Source organism: Cotesia glomerata, linkage group LG10 (genome assembly GCF_020080835.1).
Source record: "Cotesia glomerata isolate CgM1 linkage group LG10, MPM_Cglom_v2.3, whole genome shotgun sequence".
In the NCBI taxonomy this organism is placed as follows: Eukaryota; Metazoa; Arthropoda; class Insecta; order Hymenoptera; family Braconidae; genus Cotesia; species Cotesia glomerata.
This window is the reverse complement of record NC_058167.1, coordinates 6,028,586-6,048,219: the sequence shown is the minus strand read 5'-3', so window position 1 is coordinate 6,048,219 and position 19,634 is coordinate 6,028,586. Positions and strand designations below refer to the sequence as shown.

Sequence of the window (19,634 nt, the reverse complement as noted above, 5' to 3'; positions counted from 1 at the left end):
TAATAAATTTTTATTTGGGATTAGCCAAATAAACGTTTTATTAAATAGTAATAAAATTTCATTACTATTAAATAAAATTGTCTCTCAGTGTTGGCTAGATATCAGACATGGACAGGTCTGATCAGGTCTGAGCGTATTTAACGCTTCAGACATGAACAGACATGAGCAGGCATGAACAGGTCTGATCAGGTCTGAGCGTATTTAATGCTTCAGACATGAACAGGCATGAACAGGTCTGAACGGATTTAACGCTTCAGACATGAACAGACATGAGCAGGCATGAACAGGTCTGATCAGGTCTGAACGTATTTAACGCTTCAGACATGAACAGACATGAGCAGGCATGAGCAGGCATGAACAGGTCTGATCAGGTCTGAACGAATTTAACGCTTCAGACATGAACAGACATGAGCAGGCATGAACAGGTCTGATCAGGTCTGAGCGTATTTAATGCTTCAGACATGAACAGGCATGAACAGGTCTGATCAGGTATAATTTCAGGCCTGATCATACATGAACAGGCCTGCTCAGGTCTAATTTCAGGCCTGATCAGATATGAACAGGTCTGCTCAGGTCTAATTTCAGGCCTGATCAGATATGAACAGGTCTGATCAGTCCTGATCATTTTTTCCCGGGCAGGCATGAGTCTTCAGGTCTGATCAGATATGAAAAATGACCGGGTCTGATCAGACCTGGCCAGGTATGTTCATGTCTGATCAGACCTATTCATGTCTGACTGGATCAAGTCCATAAAAAAAAAAAAAAAAAATTGGTGCCGACGGAGATTCGAACCATGTACGTTGCGATCTTCAGACTGATACTTTACCTGTTGACCCAATGACTCATCTTATCTGTAATGTACCTTTTAAACTACTTTAAGTAATTTAAATTTTATACATGACTTATCCTTATAGTTAACGGGGTTCTGTACTTAATTTATTAATTATTAATAATTAATTATACACAGTAAAAAATTTCGCGTCATTGCGTCAAAAAATTTCGTGATAAAAATTTTTATGTTAAATATTTAACACGTTTTTGTAAAACACAAAAATTTTAATAAAACACAAAAATTTTTAACACAAAATTTTTTGACGCAATGACGCAAAATTTTTTACTGTGTATATTAGAGTGATTCATTTGGGACGGCTATGTATTTTTTTCGATCCATTAACATATGGTTCTCTGTAAAGTAAAAAAAAAATTTCTTCAAGGTTTATTCCGCAATTATAATTTTATTGTTTTCTTTTAAAATTGAAGTTTTTTTTAATTAAAACGTATAGGAAATGAAAAATTATTTGTGTGTTCTACAATTTAGCAGCTTTTAACACTACTGCAATGGACCAAGGCGGTAGCTTAAAATAATAACAGACACCTTGAAAGGACTTATCGCCTATCGACATCAACTGATATATTTTGGTATTTTCACGCACGGAAAAAAGTAAACTGTAAAATCGGGGTGGCAAAAATGTAAATATTACAAATCTCAATGTAGAAAGTATAAAAGCCACAATTTATAATTTAATATCCAAAATAAGTGATTATTAGCGGTCACTATAGTAATTAACAACTCTCTCATGTTGGAAAATTACAGTTTCAAACAGTAAAAATTGCCGTTTCAATGTGTAGTCTATACTATCGTACCCAGTAAATTATGACTATGACTATAGTAAATAACAACAGTGGGGTTTATAAATTTTACAGTTTCAAACAGTAAAAATCGCCATTTTAATATGTATTTTATAATATCACGCCAAGTAATTTTTAACAATAATAATAGTAAATAACAACTCTGACTATTTAAATTTTATAGTTTTAAATATTATTTTCGGATATAATTTATTAAATTTGCTATCGGGATTAACAAAAATTAACAATAAAAACTATTGATAAAAAATTTTTTTTTATTTTGTCTTTTCTTGTTTTTTTTTTTTAATTCTATTAAGACTATCACTTATTAAATCCGAGACATATTTGAATTCACTGACAAAATAAATTTATAAAGTACATGTACGTAGATATTAATAAATATATTAATGAGGATAATTTAGCTCTTAAAAAAATTTCATCTTGAATAGAAAAACTTATCCTTAGCTAACTAGATTTAATTTACAAAGATAAACCTTAAAAAAAAATAAAAGATGAAGAGGTTACAATATAAACTTTAAAGTTTAATAAATTAAAAAGTAAATACATTCACACAACTTAATTATTTACATAATTATAGAATGTGTATGATATATTAATAATGATATATGACATGTGAATATTACATATCAATAACTTACCTTTTAATTATATTATATTTATTTTACATTATTTGTAACACATAAAATATCACAACATAATAACCCAACTTTATTTTCCGGTTGTCCGCGCTGTCCAACACGTGTTATAAAAGTCATGCGCATTGGCAAAAAAGATAGTACATGCTAATGCTCTGCAAGAGCACTAACTTTACAAATGAGGAGAAGGGGAAGGTCCTACACTCGGAGAATTTAACGTTTGAAACAGTAAAAATTCTACTTTTAAAATGTATATTTTACCCGTCAAGCACATCAATAATTACAGTTTCATCTTTAGCGTTGCGTTTAAAATTTACCATTTTACTTTGTAAATATTGACGTTGCTTGTATGGAAATTTACTAACTGTAGTTTATATTTTTTACATATCATACGATCATTTTTTACATACGAAATGATAAATATCAAAGTCAAAGTTCTTAATTATTATACTTTAACATTTTCGACTTTCACGTAGCGAATATTACTGTTTGAAATAGTATTTTTTAGCGTGTAAACAATAAATTGTAGCATTTAAATAATAAATATTACATTGTGACTAGTAAAATCACGATTTTACTGTTTGAAATGGTAATTTTTATCAGTTGATCATTACTTATTACAACTCGACTATTATTTATTACAGTGTACTTTTTTCCGTGCGGTATCAAACTCAAACTTTTAATAAATAATCTTATTTTTCGCGTATTCAATAGAACACAGTAAAAAATTTTATGTCACTGCGTCAAAATTCATCGTTAAAAATCATCGTTTTGGCATGGAAAATTAAAAAGTTCATGCTTATATAAGCCGAAATTTTATATGAAAGTTGTACATTTAAAATTTATAAAGGTATAGAAACTGATACGTCATACGAAACAAATTAATTTTAAAAATAGAACTGCAGTCTATAGTTCGATAAAATTTTTCTTCCAGACTTAAAATATCATTTAAGAGGGCAAATCATGCATGAACAGTTCTTGTCAGCTGATATATGGAGTTTTAATCCTTATCTATTTTAGGCTAGATCAGACATGATTAGACATGGACAGGTTTGATTCGGTCTGAGCGTATTTAACGCTTTAGACATGAACAGGCATGGACAGGTCTGATCAGGTCTGAGCATATTTAATACTTCAGACATGAACAGGCTTGATCAGGTCTGGGCGTATTTAATGCTTCAGACATGAACAGGCATGAACAGACATGAGCAGGCATGATCAGGTCTGAGCGTATTTAACACTTCAGACATGAACAGGTCTGATCAGGTCTGAGCATATTTAACGGTTCAGACATGAACAGGCACGGACAGGTCTGATCAGGCCTAATTTCAGGCCTGATCATACATGAACAGGCCTGATCAGGTCGGATTTCAGGCCTGATCAGATATGATTCTGATCAGTCCTGATCATTTTTCCCGGGTTAGGTGTATTTTCATGGATGGAATATGATCTTAGAATTGAAAAACTGACAAAATTTTAAAATCTGTAAAAAATAGTATGTAAGGAGAAAATAAAGAACCATGTTTTCGAATTTCGGACTGTCCTTCGTTTGTATCGAACTTTTTTATCTTCAAATGAGCTACGCAGAGGGTTCCCCTCTTACCTTTTCTGTTTTCTTCTGGTATTTCTTTTTTTAGCATCCAGCAAAATATTGTTTGAACTTGATTAAATTTATTTCTATCGAAAAATCTTTTAAAAACCTTGCGAAGATAAGGAACGGCCTTGTGATTTTAAGCTGTTATTCGCTTGTGTCGAATCTCAAGAAAGTGCTACTCTTGAGCCGATAGATGAGAGCGAAGAAGAAATGCAATCTGACGACGTCTATGAAGACAACAGTTTTGAGGACGAAGAATACTTGCCCGATTTCGGTCAAAATAAAGACTCTGAAACCTTCGACCAACTAGAATTAAATGACCTTTTGTGAGATATAGGGCTATCCAAAGAGGGATCTAAACATTTAACGGTTGTATTGAAGAAGAAAAATTTATTAACTAAAGGAACATCAACTTATTTTTATCGCGATAGGGAAAAAGAGTTCCGAAAATTTTTCAATAACGATAACAAAAATTCATTGGTTTACTGTTCAGATGGAAAAGGTGTGGTTGATGAATTAAAACCGAACACATACAAAGACGATGAATGAAGGCTTTTTATTGATTCATCAAAGAGAAGTCTAAAAGCTGGCCTTCTTCATAACGGAAACACATATGCACCAATTCCAATAGCCTACGCGATCAAACTTAAAGAAACTTATGAAAATTTACAGATTGTATTAAATTAAATAAAGTATTCGGAGCATCAATGGAAAATTCGTCGTGATTTGAAAATTGCAACACTTCTGTTAGGTCAACAATCAGGGTTTACAAAATATCCTTGCTTTTTATGTTTATGGGATAGTCGAGATCGGAAAAATCACTATGTGAAGAAAAAATGGCCATCGAGAGCGAACTTGGATCCTGGTTTTCAAAATGTGATACGAACACCGTTAATTGATCCTTCTAAATACCTACTACCACCACTTCATATTAAGCTTGGTCTTATGAAGCAGTTCGTCAAAGCTCTGGAAAAAAATAGCAATTGTTTTACATATTTGGGAGAAAAGTTCCCAGCGATAAGTGATGCCAAATTAAAAGAAGGAATTTTCGATGGGCTTCAAATTCGGACTTTGTTTCTAGACGATAACTTCGTTTATGAAATGAACGACATTGAAAGAGCAGCATGGTTGAGTTTTAAAGATGTGTCACAAAATTTTTTGGGAAATAATAAGAGTAAAAATTACGAAAATTTAGTTGAAGAGTTGTTGGAGAATTACGATGCTCTGGGTTGCTTAATGAATTTTAAATTGCATTTCTTACACTCTCACCTTCAATATTTTCCTGAAAATCTTGGTGACTATAGTGAAGAGCAAGGCAAAAAATTCCACCAAGACATGAGTGAAATAGAGAGTCGATATCAAAGAAAGTGAAATGTCAATATGATGGCAGATCATTGCTGGACACTGAAGAGAGATATACCCGATGAAAACAGAAAGCAAAAAAGAAACCTTTTGCGTAGGTCATTCGAAGACAAAAGGATTCGACATAAGCGAAGAACAGCTTAAAATCAAAAAGATCGTTCCTTATCTTCGCAAGGTTTTTAAAAGATTTTTCGATAGAAATAAATTTAATCAAGTTCAATCAATATTTTGCTGGATGCTAAAAAAAATTGGTTGTCTGTAAAGTCGGTTTACGGACGATAGTTTAACGTGATAACGTCATAAAGAAACATTGATGAAAAATTGCATACTTTTATGAATTGAATTGAATTATTATCACTGATTTATCATTATTTTGTATTTAAAAATTAAAAAATTTTGGATATTTAAAAATTATTTTAATAAAAAAAAGGACTTATTGATACATTGTTAATCAAAAATTAATACAATAATTTGATAATTGATTTAATTATTATTATTCATAATTAATATTAATTATTTTATCAATTTATCATTATTTTATTATTAACTTGTAACAGGTGTTTTTTTTTGCCTGTTCATTGGCCCCTTAATTAATTTAATAAAATATAACAATACCTAGCAAAAATAATTCTAAATTAACAAGGGCGCCACCAGGATTTTGTATCTCGGTTCCTGGAACCGGAAACCAGAGCTGAGCTTATAATCTACAGGGAGAGAGAGTGGAGGAAGGTGATCTGAAAGAAATAAATTTTTATTTAACAATATATCGATATTTATTAACCATATAAAATAACAAATGGTGATCACTCACGCACTCACACTACAATTAACAACTTAAGACTACAGCCTAACTAACGGCTGACCAGGACCTCTTAAAACTAACAGCCTAACTAACGGCTGACCAGAACTTCTTAAAATTAACAGCCTACCTAACGGCTGACCAGGACCTCTTAAAACTAACAGCCTAACTAACGGCTGGCCAGAACTTCTTAAAATTAACAGCCTAACTAACGGCTGACCAGGACCTCTTAAAACTAACAGCCTAACTAACGGCTGCCCAGAACTTCTTAGATAACAGCGAAGTACTCCGCAAAGAGACTAATCGTATGCGAAGGAACGCTGTTAACACTCACACACACATAACCCACGCGTCTTCACACACACTGACTCTACTTTACTTTTTACTCCCGAACTTATAAAATTGAACTCCAAAACTTATAACGTTAACTTTACTACAATTTTTCCAGTCATTAGCTCTCAATTAAAATCATAAACAATTTCCACTATTAATAAAACAGAACCTTCAATAACTTCGGATTAAAACGACGCCTAAGCTTCTTCCAAAATTAACACGAGTTTAATACTCAACATTAAATAAATTTTTAAGAACAATATCGACGCATAAATTTATTTCAATTCAACTCGTAATTTATTTCTTAAACTTTGAATAAATTCTTAAGAATACTCTTTATAAAATTCTAACTAATTTTCTGGGACTTAATCCACGCCGTTAAATATTTTTATAAATAATTCCAATAAAATAACAATTTTAGTCTTCAATAGTTCAATGTATAAAATGACCACGTGGAATTTTTCGATTTATAAATAATTAATAAAACAAATTATCTCAATGTAAAATAAATTCACGAAAAATTATCCACGGGTATCCAATCTTAATTGCGTCGAAGTTCAGTAGCCAATTCTCAATAATTAAATTTTCAGTAAATAAAATACTTTTCAAATAAACAATATTATAAAACAATAAAAAATAATAATTAAATGATAATTCAATTGTTATAATTTATAATAATAGTCCAGTTGTTAATTTTGTAAATTGTTGCGTAGTAAAATTCACAAAGGAATTTGCGCGCTCAAAATGGACGCCGTTGTTCGTAACTGCGTAGCACGTTTTGGACCTCGGGTACCGAATACTATGTCGTGTCGATTGGAACCTTCTCGATGTTCAGAATTTAATTAATAAAATAAATTTATTTAAACCAATCTAAAATGTTAACAATTATCATTGGCCAAATTAACAAATCAATTACTCACGACTTCCAAACCCAAGGGGTCTAGAACATTCCTCGGGTATGAAATCCCCAAGAAGAATGTTCAAACTGCTAACGAACCAAATTAATTCAATAAATAATTATTATTCTTTATTATTCTTAGAATAATTAAATTCAAAATTATTATAAACAATTTAATTACCAAAAATTAAATTAATAAATGAGAAGTAGTACTATTAATGAGCCGGGTATGCACCCCAAGGCTCAACAAAGAGGCAAAAGTCTCAATACCTTAACAAGTTATATACTTGAAGAAAACTCTGGTACCGAATCGGCTTCCTTCTTTTTGGATACTTTGGCTGGTGATGTTGCTTCAGTGGACACTGCACTACTTCTGTCTTGTCGCCGCTACTCAACTGACCAAGAAACCCAAAATTTCCCCCACTTAATGCTAGTCGGGTCCCGAAGACCGAGACGCGCCAGTGCTGCGTCGACTAATTATCACGCGTGTGCGGTTTTACCGTCACAGGGTAAATTACCCTGTTACAAACTATATTATTAATTTGTCGTTTATAATTATTATTAATTTATTTATTTATAATTAATATTATTTATTAACAATTATTAATATTATCAACAATAATAATCTAATATAATTGATATAATTTGATATAAATATTTTTAAAACTAGTTAAAAACATTAATTGTTAATTTTCAAATATTATTTACAGTTTTTGAAAATTCAATTTCAATAATTTGTTTAAATATAATCACGAACAATTAGTTATAGAACAATATTCTAACTGCTAGCTCTGACGTCACGCGAGAAGAGAGATATATGTGTCACAAGCCAACGCTTAGGCCTCTCTATCGCTTGGTGCGCGCTCTCGCTTGCACGCACAGGCTCAGGCGGAACGGGACACTTTTTCGTGTGCGTTGTCAGTGTTCATCAATTTATAAGACGTTATCACGTCAAATAAAAAACAACAGAAGAAAACAGAAAAGGTAAGAGGGTAACCCTCTGCGTAGCTCAGTTGAAAATAAAAAAGTTCGATACAAACGAAGGACAGTCCGAAATTCAGAAACATGGTTCTTTATTTTCTCCTTACATGCTATTTTTTACAGATTTTAAAATTTTGTCAGTTTTTCAATTCTAAGATCATATTCCATCCATGAAAATACACCTAAGTCATTAAAGATCGTGTTTAATAGATTCTTTTCATATTTATAACTGCAATTTTCTCGATTTTTTGAGATTTTTTTATATTTTGAAACGTCAATGGGACGAAAAAACTTCAGATTCAAATTCAGTGGAACAAAGTACATAAAAATCATACTCAATCTGAATCCAAAAAATTTTTTTAATCTCGATAATTTCGATTTTTCATGATTTCTTGCAATTTTTTTGAGTTTTTTGCAATTTTTTCAAATTTTGACGGCTCAAGAAGCTACTAAACGTTTAGATTCAGATTCTACGAATTGAAATACATAAAAATCATATGGGATCTAGGTCCAAAAAAATTTTTTCATTGCTGTGACTGTAGTTTTTCGCAATTTTTTGCCTTTTTTTGGGTTTTTTGCATTTTACTCAAAATTTTGAGGGTATATGGGCAAAACTGACTTCAGATTTGGATTCAGCGCGTCGAAATACGTAAAGATAGGTAGGTCCGGTCAAAAGTACAGAGTACTTTTTTTTTTGTGGGCCGGTGTTATAGATGATATCGAAAATCGGAAAAAAGATCCTTGAAGAGGAGGAAATTTCTGAAAAAAAAACTTGACTCCCGGAACTCTAGCTTGAAAAACAATAATTTTTATTTAATGTTGAAAATAGGGTTCCACGCGACTTTTATCACACGGCCGCGCTGATGCTAAAATACGACGTCAGTTGCGCGGAAATGATTGTTTTTCAAGCTAGAGTTCCGGGAATCAAGACTTTTTTTCAATAATTTCCTCCTCTTTAAGGATCTTTTTCTGATTTTCGATATCATCTATAGTTATGGAGTTATTTACGAAAAACTGAGATTTTTTATTTTGGTCATGTTTTTTGTTATTAAAAAATTGAAATTTTTATCAAAAAAATAAAAAAACAATGTCATTATGTTTAGAATTTAATTCTGCATCGAATGGGTGATTGTTCATATTTTTATCACAATTTATAAGATTTCTATTAGCAAATTTACACAGGGTTCTCACAAAAATTTCCGTTACTGTGTAAAATAGTAATGGTTACCATTCTACATTGGAATAAGATCTATTCTTTTTTCTCTGTGTACTTTGAAGCAGAAAAAATGAGTTAACATTAAATATAATAAAATTTTAGATAAAAATCTAAAGTAAATAAAGTTGTATAATTCGTTCGCTCTGAATATTAGACGTATACAACCTTCAACAATTCATACCATTTATCTAAATGGTGAATAACTAATAAACAAAATGGCAGAGTGATTGAAGCAGCGTAAAAATTAAAAATTTTCAATAAGAATTTTGCTATACCTGATGGTCCCATAACAGCTAAAAGTTCACCAGGCTTAACCACTCCAGCAACGTCGCGAAGAAGAACACGCTTCTCTCTAAATACTTGTAAATCTCGAAAAACTAGTTGTATTGGACGAGAATCCAAAGGACATTCCAATTGTAATATTGAAGATTCCACTCTAAAACGACAAAAAATATTATTATTTTGACACAAACTACTGACAATTTTTTATAACTTTTCGATACACTGGAAAAAAACTAACTTGACTTAAGAAAAAAATTTTTGGACTAAAAAAGTCATTGTCATGAATAGAGACGAAAAATTCTCGAATCTACTAAAATTTACTCAAACCAAAAAAAATTTCTCAATTAATGCATTTTTTTTACTTACATCAAGGTGATAAACCTCTTCAAAATGATTTTTTCAGCTCAAGAATCTTCTTTTAAGTAAAGTTAATTTTTTTATCAGTGTAGTAACATCAGGTAAAATTATAGTTGTATAAAATACAATTTCATTATAGTTGTATAAAACATCAAACGATGAATTAACGAAGCATTATTTATTGATTGAGAAGAATGGAAAGAATTTGATATTGTGAATTATTTTATATTTCATATATTGTATATATGTTGATTTTTATTAGTTTTTCAAGAAAACAAATATTTCAAAATTATTTGTCAGTTGAATTGCATTCGATAAAATTAATTTTATTAATAAAAACAATCGATTGGAAAGAATTCAAGTTTGACCCTTATTAGTTTTTTTTTAGTATATTTTTTTAATTTAAGGATATATTAACAGTCTGTGGGTTTTCCCCTGATCAAATAGTTTTGAGTTTATATTATTCAATTAGAAGAATTTCTTTATTTAATTGTTTATTGAATTTTTGCAGTCGAAACGTCATTTTTGCACCATGTTAAATGAACCAAGTGTTGGAATCAACTCCTCTCAATTCAAAAGAAATTTGGTAAAAAGTTTTCTTTCATCGTAAAATGTCGATTTACCAAAGAAAAAAAAAAATTAGGATGACGGTTGAGTCTAAAGGCCATCCCTGCAACTTCCTGCTCATTTTGTACTTAAGCGCTCAAAGTTACACATTACGTTTTTGAGTCCTTCGAGTTTAAAAATATGATTTTTGTGTCATTTTGAGCTCTTCGAGCTTAAAACTCTAATAGCAGTTTAGTAAAACACAATTTTTGGAATTTTCAAACGACAATAACTTTTGAATAAACGAACCAATTTTCACGCGGTTGGCGGCATTCGATGCAGTTTTTAAAGCCCTATAAAAAATCTTTAAGTTCAAATCGATCGAGCTAGGAATTTCGAAGTAATTCCGAAAAAAACACTTTTTTCGGTTTTTTTTTCGACAACGATAACTCACAAACGAATCAACCGATTTTGACTGGGCTTGCGGTGACCAACGTAGTTTTTTTATCTTAAGAGCTGATTAGATTTTGGAATTGATCGGTAAAGCCATTTAAAAGTAATTCCAAAAAAACCCCATTTAAAAAAATTTTTTTGTAGTTTTTTTGAGATTTCTCAAAATCTACTGGTTTGAATCGGTCCAAATGGTATTCAAAATCTAAGTTTAGTCAAGCCCTTTCAAATGGTGCCAACCGCGATGAAATCGGTTGAACTCTTCAAAAGTTATGAGAGGTTTACATACGGCCACACACACACACACACACACACACACACACACACACACACACACACACACACACACACACACACACACTCGGGGCAGAAGAGATACTGCTACCGGGCGCGTCTCCCCGAGCGGATGGGACAACGCTCGCTGTCCTTGGATGACACTTAATCTCTTAATTGATGAGGTACAGCGGGTAGGAGCCAAGCAAAATAACCAAACAAAATAAGCTCCCGTGGACAAAACTCCCCTTTAATGGGTTGGTCACACTAACTGACCTAGCAAGACGATTGGTTCCTGCTGTAACTCACTGGAAGTGTCCGGAATCTGTATCGTAGTTTCCGACGATGCAGGCCACGGCTGATGTGAGCTTGCTCTGCCGAGGTGAAAGTTGCAGCAGTGGATCAGGAGCCAGCCACTTCGGGCCTTGATCAGGAAGTACGCAGTGAGTGTTAGAGATCGGAATCTTCACCGCTCCGAGCGAGTCTAGTCTGTCCGTGTATTCCGGGACTGGCTAAGTGTCGGCTAGACCTCAGGGAACTGGGGTAGGAGTACTATCTCCGAGGGTACACCCGTTCCTAGTTATGACAACCCGCTCCACTCCGTACGATGCGCTGGTAAATCAAAAAAGTATGAGTAACCCACAGGAAGCAAACAAGAGTGGAAACGGGCTACATGCCCAACAAGCAGCGATTAAAACGAGCGCTGAAATGAAGCGGTTACAAGCGTTGGAACGCCGAGAGAAACTGACCAGCGAGTTAAAAGTTTTCGTTCAGTCAAAGGTCAACATCCACAAGGAGATAAAAAACAAAACGACTAGTGTAGCGAACGCACTTCAACGTTTCAAAAAACTGGACGAAGAATGGCGCTCATCATTACACCGCACCCCTTGTGCTACATCGGAGAGAAACAGTCAAGTGGTTGTTGAAGAAGCGATGGACACTGGATCCGAAGGTGACGGAGAATCAGTCGTTGAAGAAGAAAGTGAAACTATCACAACGGCAGAGACTGAATCCTTTGATCAAGACGGCCGCAACCTGAGGAAGTTGAAAAGAAAAATTCGTTCTCCCGAAGGCAGAGCTTTTCATACTCCCAAGAAGCTGAAAGACCTTGGACCTGGTCATTCCATCAAGAAGCAGGAAGTGGTTAAGGATCTTCCACAAAACTCTGGTGAACAGAACAAGAAGCCAGGCTGGGAAAAGGTGCAGTCCAGAAAGGACAGGAAGAAGGAGCGCAGGAAACTGCCCCCAGAAAAACCTCTGGTGCCTCCACAGAAGCCGAACCAGAACCCAAGAAGAACAGCAACGAGATCGGAGGCACTTATTATCCGTCCAGCGAACAAAGATAAGTATTCTGAAATACTTACACGGATCAAAACGGACGTTCGCCCGGATCAGGTCCGCAACACAGTCGAGAAGATACGCAGGACCGCGACAGGGAACATTCTCATCACGCTGTCGAACGGCAGTAGTGATAGAGGTAAAGACCTGCAGAAGACTATCGCGGGAATACTTCAGGAGGACGCAAATGTCATTAGTACAGGACCTGAAGAAGACCTGGAAATTCGCGATATTGACGATACTACAACTAAAGATGACATTCTAACAGCTTTACAAGAGGCAGCTGGAAACGATTGTGGTATAACAGTAGAGGCCATTAAAATTCGTAAGGTCTTACGTAGCAGAACACAAATTGCGTCGGTGACTCTGGCAGCAACGGTAGCGCAGAAAGTGGTAGGAGAACACAGCAAGATTAGGATCGGCTGGACCAATTGTCGTATTAGAACAGTACTAAGACCAGTCCGATGTTATAAATGCTGGCATTTTGGACACCGTGCGGTTCAGTGCACAAGTGAAGTCGACCGCTTCAAACTTTGCATTAAATGTGGAGAAGAGGGACACAAAATCGCCGAATGTAATAAGCCTGCTAAATGCGCACTGTGTGCGGATCAACCCGGTACAGAGAATAACGCCCATCATGCCGGCACAAGCAGATGCCCAGTATACCAAGAGGCACTCAAGAAGATAACTGATAAACGAAAATGAGAATACTGCAGCTAAACATCAACCACTGTGAGGCGGCACATGATTTGCTCATGCAGACAGTACGTGAACAGAAGCTTGACCTTGTGCTTATATCGGAACCGTATAAACACCTCGGCGGCCAACCATGGGAAACTGACTGCACCACAAAAGCTGTCATATGGTCCTGTTGCAAGCTCCCCTTCCAGAGTGTCGTTAACAATGGCAGCGCCGGCTTTGTAGCAGCATCGGTAGATGGCATCCGCTTTTACAGCTGCTACGCACCACCTAGCCTCACTATTGTTGAATTCATGGACTTTCTGGATCGACTAACGGAGGACGCGAAGCAGTACTACCCAGTAGCAATAGCTGGAGACTTCAACGCCTGGGCAGTGGAATGGGGCAGCAAACACACCAACGCTCGAGGTAAAGAACTACTGGAAGCTTTTTCTACGTAAGATGTAGTATTGTTAAACAGCGGCGATGCGCCGACGTACACTAAAGGAGACGCAAGTTCTATTGTGGATCTTACTTTTGTCAGCAGCAGCCTCATCAGAGGAAACTACGACTGGAAGGTGATGGAGATCTACACGGCCAGCGATCACAATGCGATTCTCTGGGAAGTATCAAAGGACCAGAATCCTAGAAGACCGGCTAAGAAACTTGACATCGTTGGGTGGAAGGTGAAATCCTTTGACCCAGGTGCTCTAGCAGCTGCCCTAAATAGTGAACCGCTTACTACTGGATTTGCAGAAGAAATGACCAAGGACTTGATGAAGAGAGTGACCCAGGCTTGCGACACCTGCATGCCCCGTAAGACCTTCGGTGCACTGGTGGAACGAACACATCAGCTTCCTACGGAAAGAGTGTCTCAAGAAAAGAAGAATATCTCAGCGTGGTTATCGGCGGCCTGACTCAGCGGAACTAGTCGCAGAATACAAGAAAGCTCGTCGACATTTAAACAAAGCCATCAAGGATAGCAAGAAGAACTGCTGGAAAGAGCTAATCAATGAGGTGGACAAAGACTTGTGGGGTAGACCTTACAAGGTAGTCATGGCACACCTGAAATATCAGCCAATGCCGTCTCCTACGTGTCCTCAACTCTTACAGAAGATCGTGACTGCGCTGTTTCCACAACAGCGCGTTTTCAACTATCTGTTGACACAGGACGAACTGAATGATATTCCACCTGTCACGAAAGAAGAACCGATGGAAGCTTGTAACCGCGTCAGGAATAATAAAGCACCGGGATTGGACGGAATCCCTAATATTGCCTTGAAAACATCTATTAAAGCAGCGCCAGCGTTATTCCTCGACATCTGCTTGAAGGAAGGGATTTTTCCTCGGAAGTGGAAACAACAACGGCTGGTACTACTTCCTAAAGGGAAAAAGCCACCGGAAGAACCGTCATCTTATCGTCCACTCTGCATGCTGGATACAGCCGGTAAGAAACTAGAACGTATAATCCACCAAAGGATAGAAGCAGTTGTCGATCCACTCTTAGCAGACAATCAGTACGGTACCAGATGGAAGGTGGGAACGAAGAAATATTGCCTGGTGGCAACTTTAGACATAAAAAATGCCTTCAACTCCGCCAACTGGGATTGCATCATGCAAGCCCTTCAAGAGATGAACGTACCAGGATACCTACGAAGGATAGTCGCTAGCTACTTCACAGATAGAGTCCTGAGATATGACACGAAGAATGGTCCAAAGGAGTATGATGTTACTGGAGGTGTACCGCAGGGTTCTGTTCTCGGTCCACTTCTCTGGAATGTCATGTCCAACGGATTGCTCAGACTGAAACTACCAAGAAATGTCAAACTGGTAGCGTACGCGGACGACGTAGCCGTAGTAATCGTCGCCAAGCATCTTGATGAGATAAAACATATGTTCGCTATCACCTTCGAGTGAATTAACCAGTGGATGGACACAGTAAATCTACAACTGGCTAAACAGAAGACCGAGGCTGTACTTATCACTAGCCGAAAAGTGGTGGAAACGATCAATCTAAACGTCGGAGACCAAGAAATCACATCCCAACCATTCATTCGATATCTGGGAGTGATGCTCGATGCCCGACTTAACTTCAAACAACAAGTTGAACACGTGACCGCCATAGCATCAGCAGTAGTAGCTAACCTAGTACGATTGATGCCCAACATCGGTGGCCCGAAGCAGATAAGGAGGTCATTGCTATCATCAGTAGTTACATCGGTCCTTACATATGGTATATCCATTTGGGCCGACGCACTTGAGATTCAAGAATCATGGAGGAAAGCATGTCCAGTTTACCGACTGAGCGCGCTAAGAGTAGCCAGCGCCTTTCGAACAATATCAGAGGAAGCAGTGTGTGTCATTTCCGGAACTTTGCCGCTCAGAGCTCTAGCTGAGGAAAGACGGAATCTTTACCAACGAAAGAGGACAACCGCACAAAGTGCCGAGGAACTCAGAGCTAAAGAACGGCAGAGCAGGACCTCAAAACGTCAAGATCTGATGAGAACTCGATTTTCGAAAAACGAGGTAAAACCAATAACTTCCCGATTTTTGAAAATTTTCAATTTTCTTAGCGGGAAGTTGAAAATTGTTTAATTTGATGAGAAAAAAAAATTAACATGGCTGAGCTTGGGTTGATCCCACTTGTAAATAATATCTATCTTGGAAAACAGAGTCAATTACTGTTTTTGATCTGGTAATTTTTGGCATTATTGTAAAATTAAGAAAATTAAAATGTTCACACAAATATAAATGCATCAACAATCAACACGCTTGCTTTTTATTAAAGCTTACTCATACACGGAGAAAAAAGTGTTGCTATTATTACGATACAGTATAGTGATGATCACGATCCACGTATGACTATACTTTAGATGCGCATATGTCCGATCTAGTGGGTCGTGATTATCACGATCCACATGGATTCGGATATCGAATGTCTATATTGCTATGGTTTATAGATGATTATTAGTTGTTTTTGATTAAATGTTAATTATATGTTATTGCAGATTATTTTATTTTTTAGTTTTTTCGTATATTATTGTTATGAACATAAATACGAATTCCTTGTATAGCTTGATTAGTTTAAAATTTTTGATTAGTTTATATGACAGTCAAAAATTAGGTTAGGTTTAAAATTGTTTAAATAATGACTGACAACAGTTGGAATTTATTTTATATGACTTTTTTTTGATTTTTAAAAATATTAGCCTAGAAATTTGTATTATTGATATATTCATTAAAAATACGTAATTATTTTTATCATAAGAAAAATATTTTTCAATGGAATTTTTACTTCTTTATTACTCCATGTACTTTATAAAAAAAATAACATATTTATGCGTAAAGTAGTATGGGATCAAATTATTTATGCTAAAAAAACCTTTTATGAAAACACAAATGTCATTTATTTAATACAATATAAATTGTTCATTGTTTTTCTCTATCAACGCAGTAGAATTATATACAATAACCACGGACACAGCATTAACTCAGTTAACATAGGAAGATTTATTTCTTTACTAGACCTTCAAAAAACGATACGAGTTTTTCAAGATTCCACTCGAGTAATTTATCAACAACCCAATTGTCCATATCGCTGTTAATATAAATTGGTGCAATTATCACTAATTCATCACCAAAATTATAAATAAATAAACTCGATATTCACTATAAAGTTGAGCGTGGTATTCAGTATTCACGGTTTCGAGCATAACTGTATTCGTATGGTGAATATGACTACTGTTTTGAGCTAATCACGATACTTCGTTCACGATCCCCTGGATCGCTATAATAGCAATACTTTTTTCTCCGTGTACGTAGGCGCAAACACATGTATTAAACACATACTAACATAACACGTAGAACGCTCGGAGCTGGAGCAAGATATAGATATAGATATACTGACTATCCCACTACACAGGAGCATACATATGGACAATGATTAGTAGACGATAGTAGGGATGCTACGAAGAGTCGCACAAAGAGGAGACCGAGAACGTCTTATGTGTTCTATCTCATTCTCTCACCAACTGAATCCTATACATTCATGTGTTTGTGTCTCTATAGACTTATTTTTTCGTTTCATCGAGTTTGAAATCACAACGATTCTAAAGAAGTTTCACTTCAAAAAAATTTTTTCAAATGTGGTTTTTTTGAAATAACTTTTAAACGGCTCGATCGATCGATTCCAAAAACTAATCGGCTCTTAACATCAAAAAACCACGTCGATCGCCGCCAGTCCAGTCAAAATCAGTTAATTCATTCGTGAGTTATCATTGACGAAAGAAAACCAAAAAAAGTGTTTTTTCGGAATTACTCCGAAATTTCTTGTTCTATCAATTCAAACTTGAAGGTTTTTCATGAAGCTTAAAAAACTGCGTCGAATGTCACCAACTGCGTGAAAATCGGTTCATCCATTCAAAAAATAGTGTTTTATCATACGTCATATCAGATTTTTGAGCTCGAAGAGCTCAAAAGCATACAAAAGCTACTTTTTTGAGCTCGAAGAGCTCAAAATAACCCACATATTGTATTTATGAGTTTTTATAATTTTTTTTTTAACGATACTGTGAAAATATCATTCATGATGATAACAAAAAATCAGTAAAACGGTTCACTCTAAAGGCCATCCCTGCAACTTCCCGCTAATTCCATACCTGGGCGCTTAAAATTGTACATATGAAGTTTTTGAGATTTTTGAGCTCAAAATATAATTTATGTGGTATTTTTAGCTCGCTCAGCTTAAAGAGATAGTATTTCTATGTATTTAAGCTCTTTGAGCTCAAAAGTCTGATAGACGTTTCATAGAACACTACTTTTGGAATTTTAATTGATCGAACTGAAAACTTCGGAGTAATTTCGAAAAAAAACTTTTTTCGGTTTTCTTTCGTTCACGATATCTCTCGAACGAATTAATCGATTTCGACCAGCTTGGTGGCGATCGACGTGGTTTTTTCTTGTCTAAAGCTGATTAGTTTTTGGAATCGATCGGTGGAGCCGTTTAAAAGTTATAAAAAAAAAAACATATTTGAAAAAATGTTTTTTCTTAGTTTTTTTAAGATTTCTTAAAATCTACTGATCCGAATCGGTCCAAACTATACTTAAAATCTAAGTTTTGCCAAGCCCTTTCAAATGGCACCAACCGCGATAAAATCGGATGAGCCGTTCAAAAGTTATAAGTGGTTCACATACTTTCACACACACACACACACACACACACACACACACACATACACACACACACACACACACAGCCGTAGTGGTCGTTGCCAAACACCTTGACGAGATAAATCATATGTTCGATCTCACTTTTGAGCACGTTAACCGGTGGATGGACGCAGTGAACCTGCAACTGGCGCAACACAAGACTGAGGCAGTACTTATTACCAGCAGAAAAGTGGTAGAGACCATTAAGCTGAAAGTCGGCGAACAAGAAATCACATCACAACCTTATATCCGATATTTGGGAGTGATGCTTGATGCCCGACTCAACTTCAAGCAGCAAGTGGAACATGTCAGTGCCAAAGCGTCAGTAGTGAGGGCTAGTCTCGCACGACTGATGCCGAACGTCGGAGGCCCAAAACAGAGCAGGAGGCTATTATTGTCATCAGTAGTCATATCGGTGCTCACTTACGGAATATCCATATGGGCCGACGCATTAAAGACGCAAGAATCATGGAGAAAGGCTGGACCAGTATATCGACTGAGTGCCCTACGAGTAGCTAGTGCCTTCCGCACTATATCAAAAGAAGCAGTGTGCGTCATTGCTGGAACCCTACCTCTTAGAGTTCTAGCAGAGGAAAGACGGGCCCTTTACCAACGAAAAAGGTCAACTGCACTGATCCCTGAAGAACTTAGAATTGAAGAACGGCAGAAGAGCATAGGCCGATGGCAACTACAATGGGATGCTGCAGAGAAGGGTAGGTGGACGCACCGTCTCATACCTCGGATCGACATTTGGCTTAACCGGAATCACGGTGAGGTCAATTACTATCTTACGCAGATGTTGTCGGGACATGGGTGTTTTCGAGAGTATCTACACCGCTTTAAGCACGATGACTCTTCGGGGTGCCCGTCCTGCCCAAGAGCTGCTGAAGACGTGGAGCACGTCTTCTTTGTATGTCCTCGTTTCGATCCACAGCGTGAAGAACTGGAGAGGATCCTGAACCAGAGAATGCAACCAGATTCACTAGTAGAAGCAATGTTGTCATCAGAAGCTGCCTGGAACGCTACCAACACGT

General features: G+C 36.0%; 1 protein-coding gene across 2 annotated transcripts in view; it reads right to left on the bottom strand.

Moving 5' to 3' along the window:
- The window catches only part of LOC123272582 (ABC transporter G family member 21), a 153,816-nt gene that overhangs the window by 102,135 nt on the left and 32,047 nt on the right, over positions 1 to 19,634 (bottom strand). For both annotated transcript variants that reach the window (XM_044739480.1, XM_044739481.1), the window contains exon 2: positions 9,744 to 9,904. In XM_044739480.1, the coding sequence (XP_044595415.1) occupies positions 9,744 to 9,904 (161 nt within the window). The remainder of the gene's footprint in view (positions 1 to 9,743; positions 9,905 to 19,634) is intronic.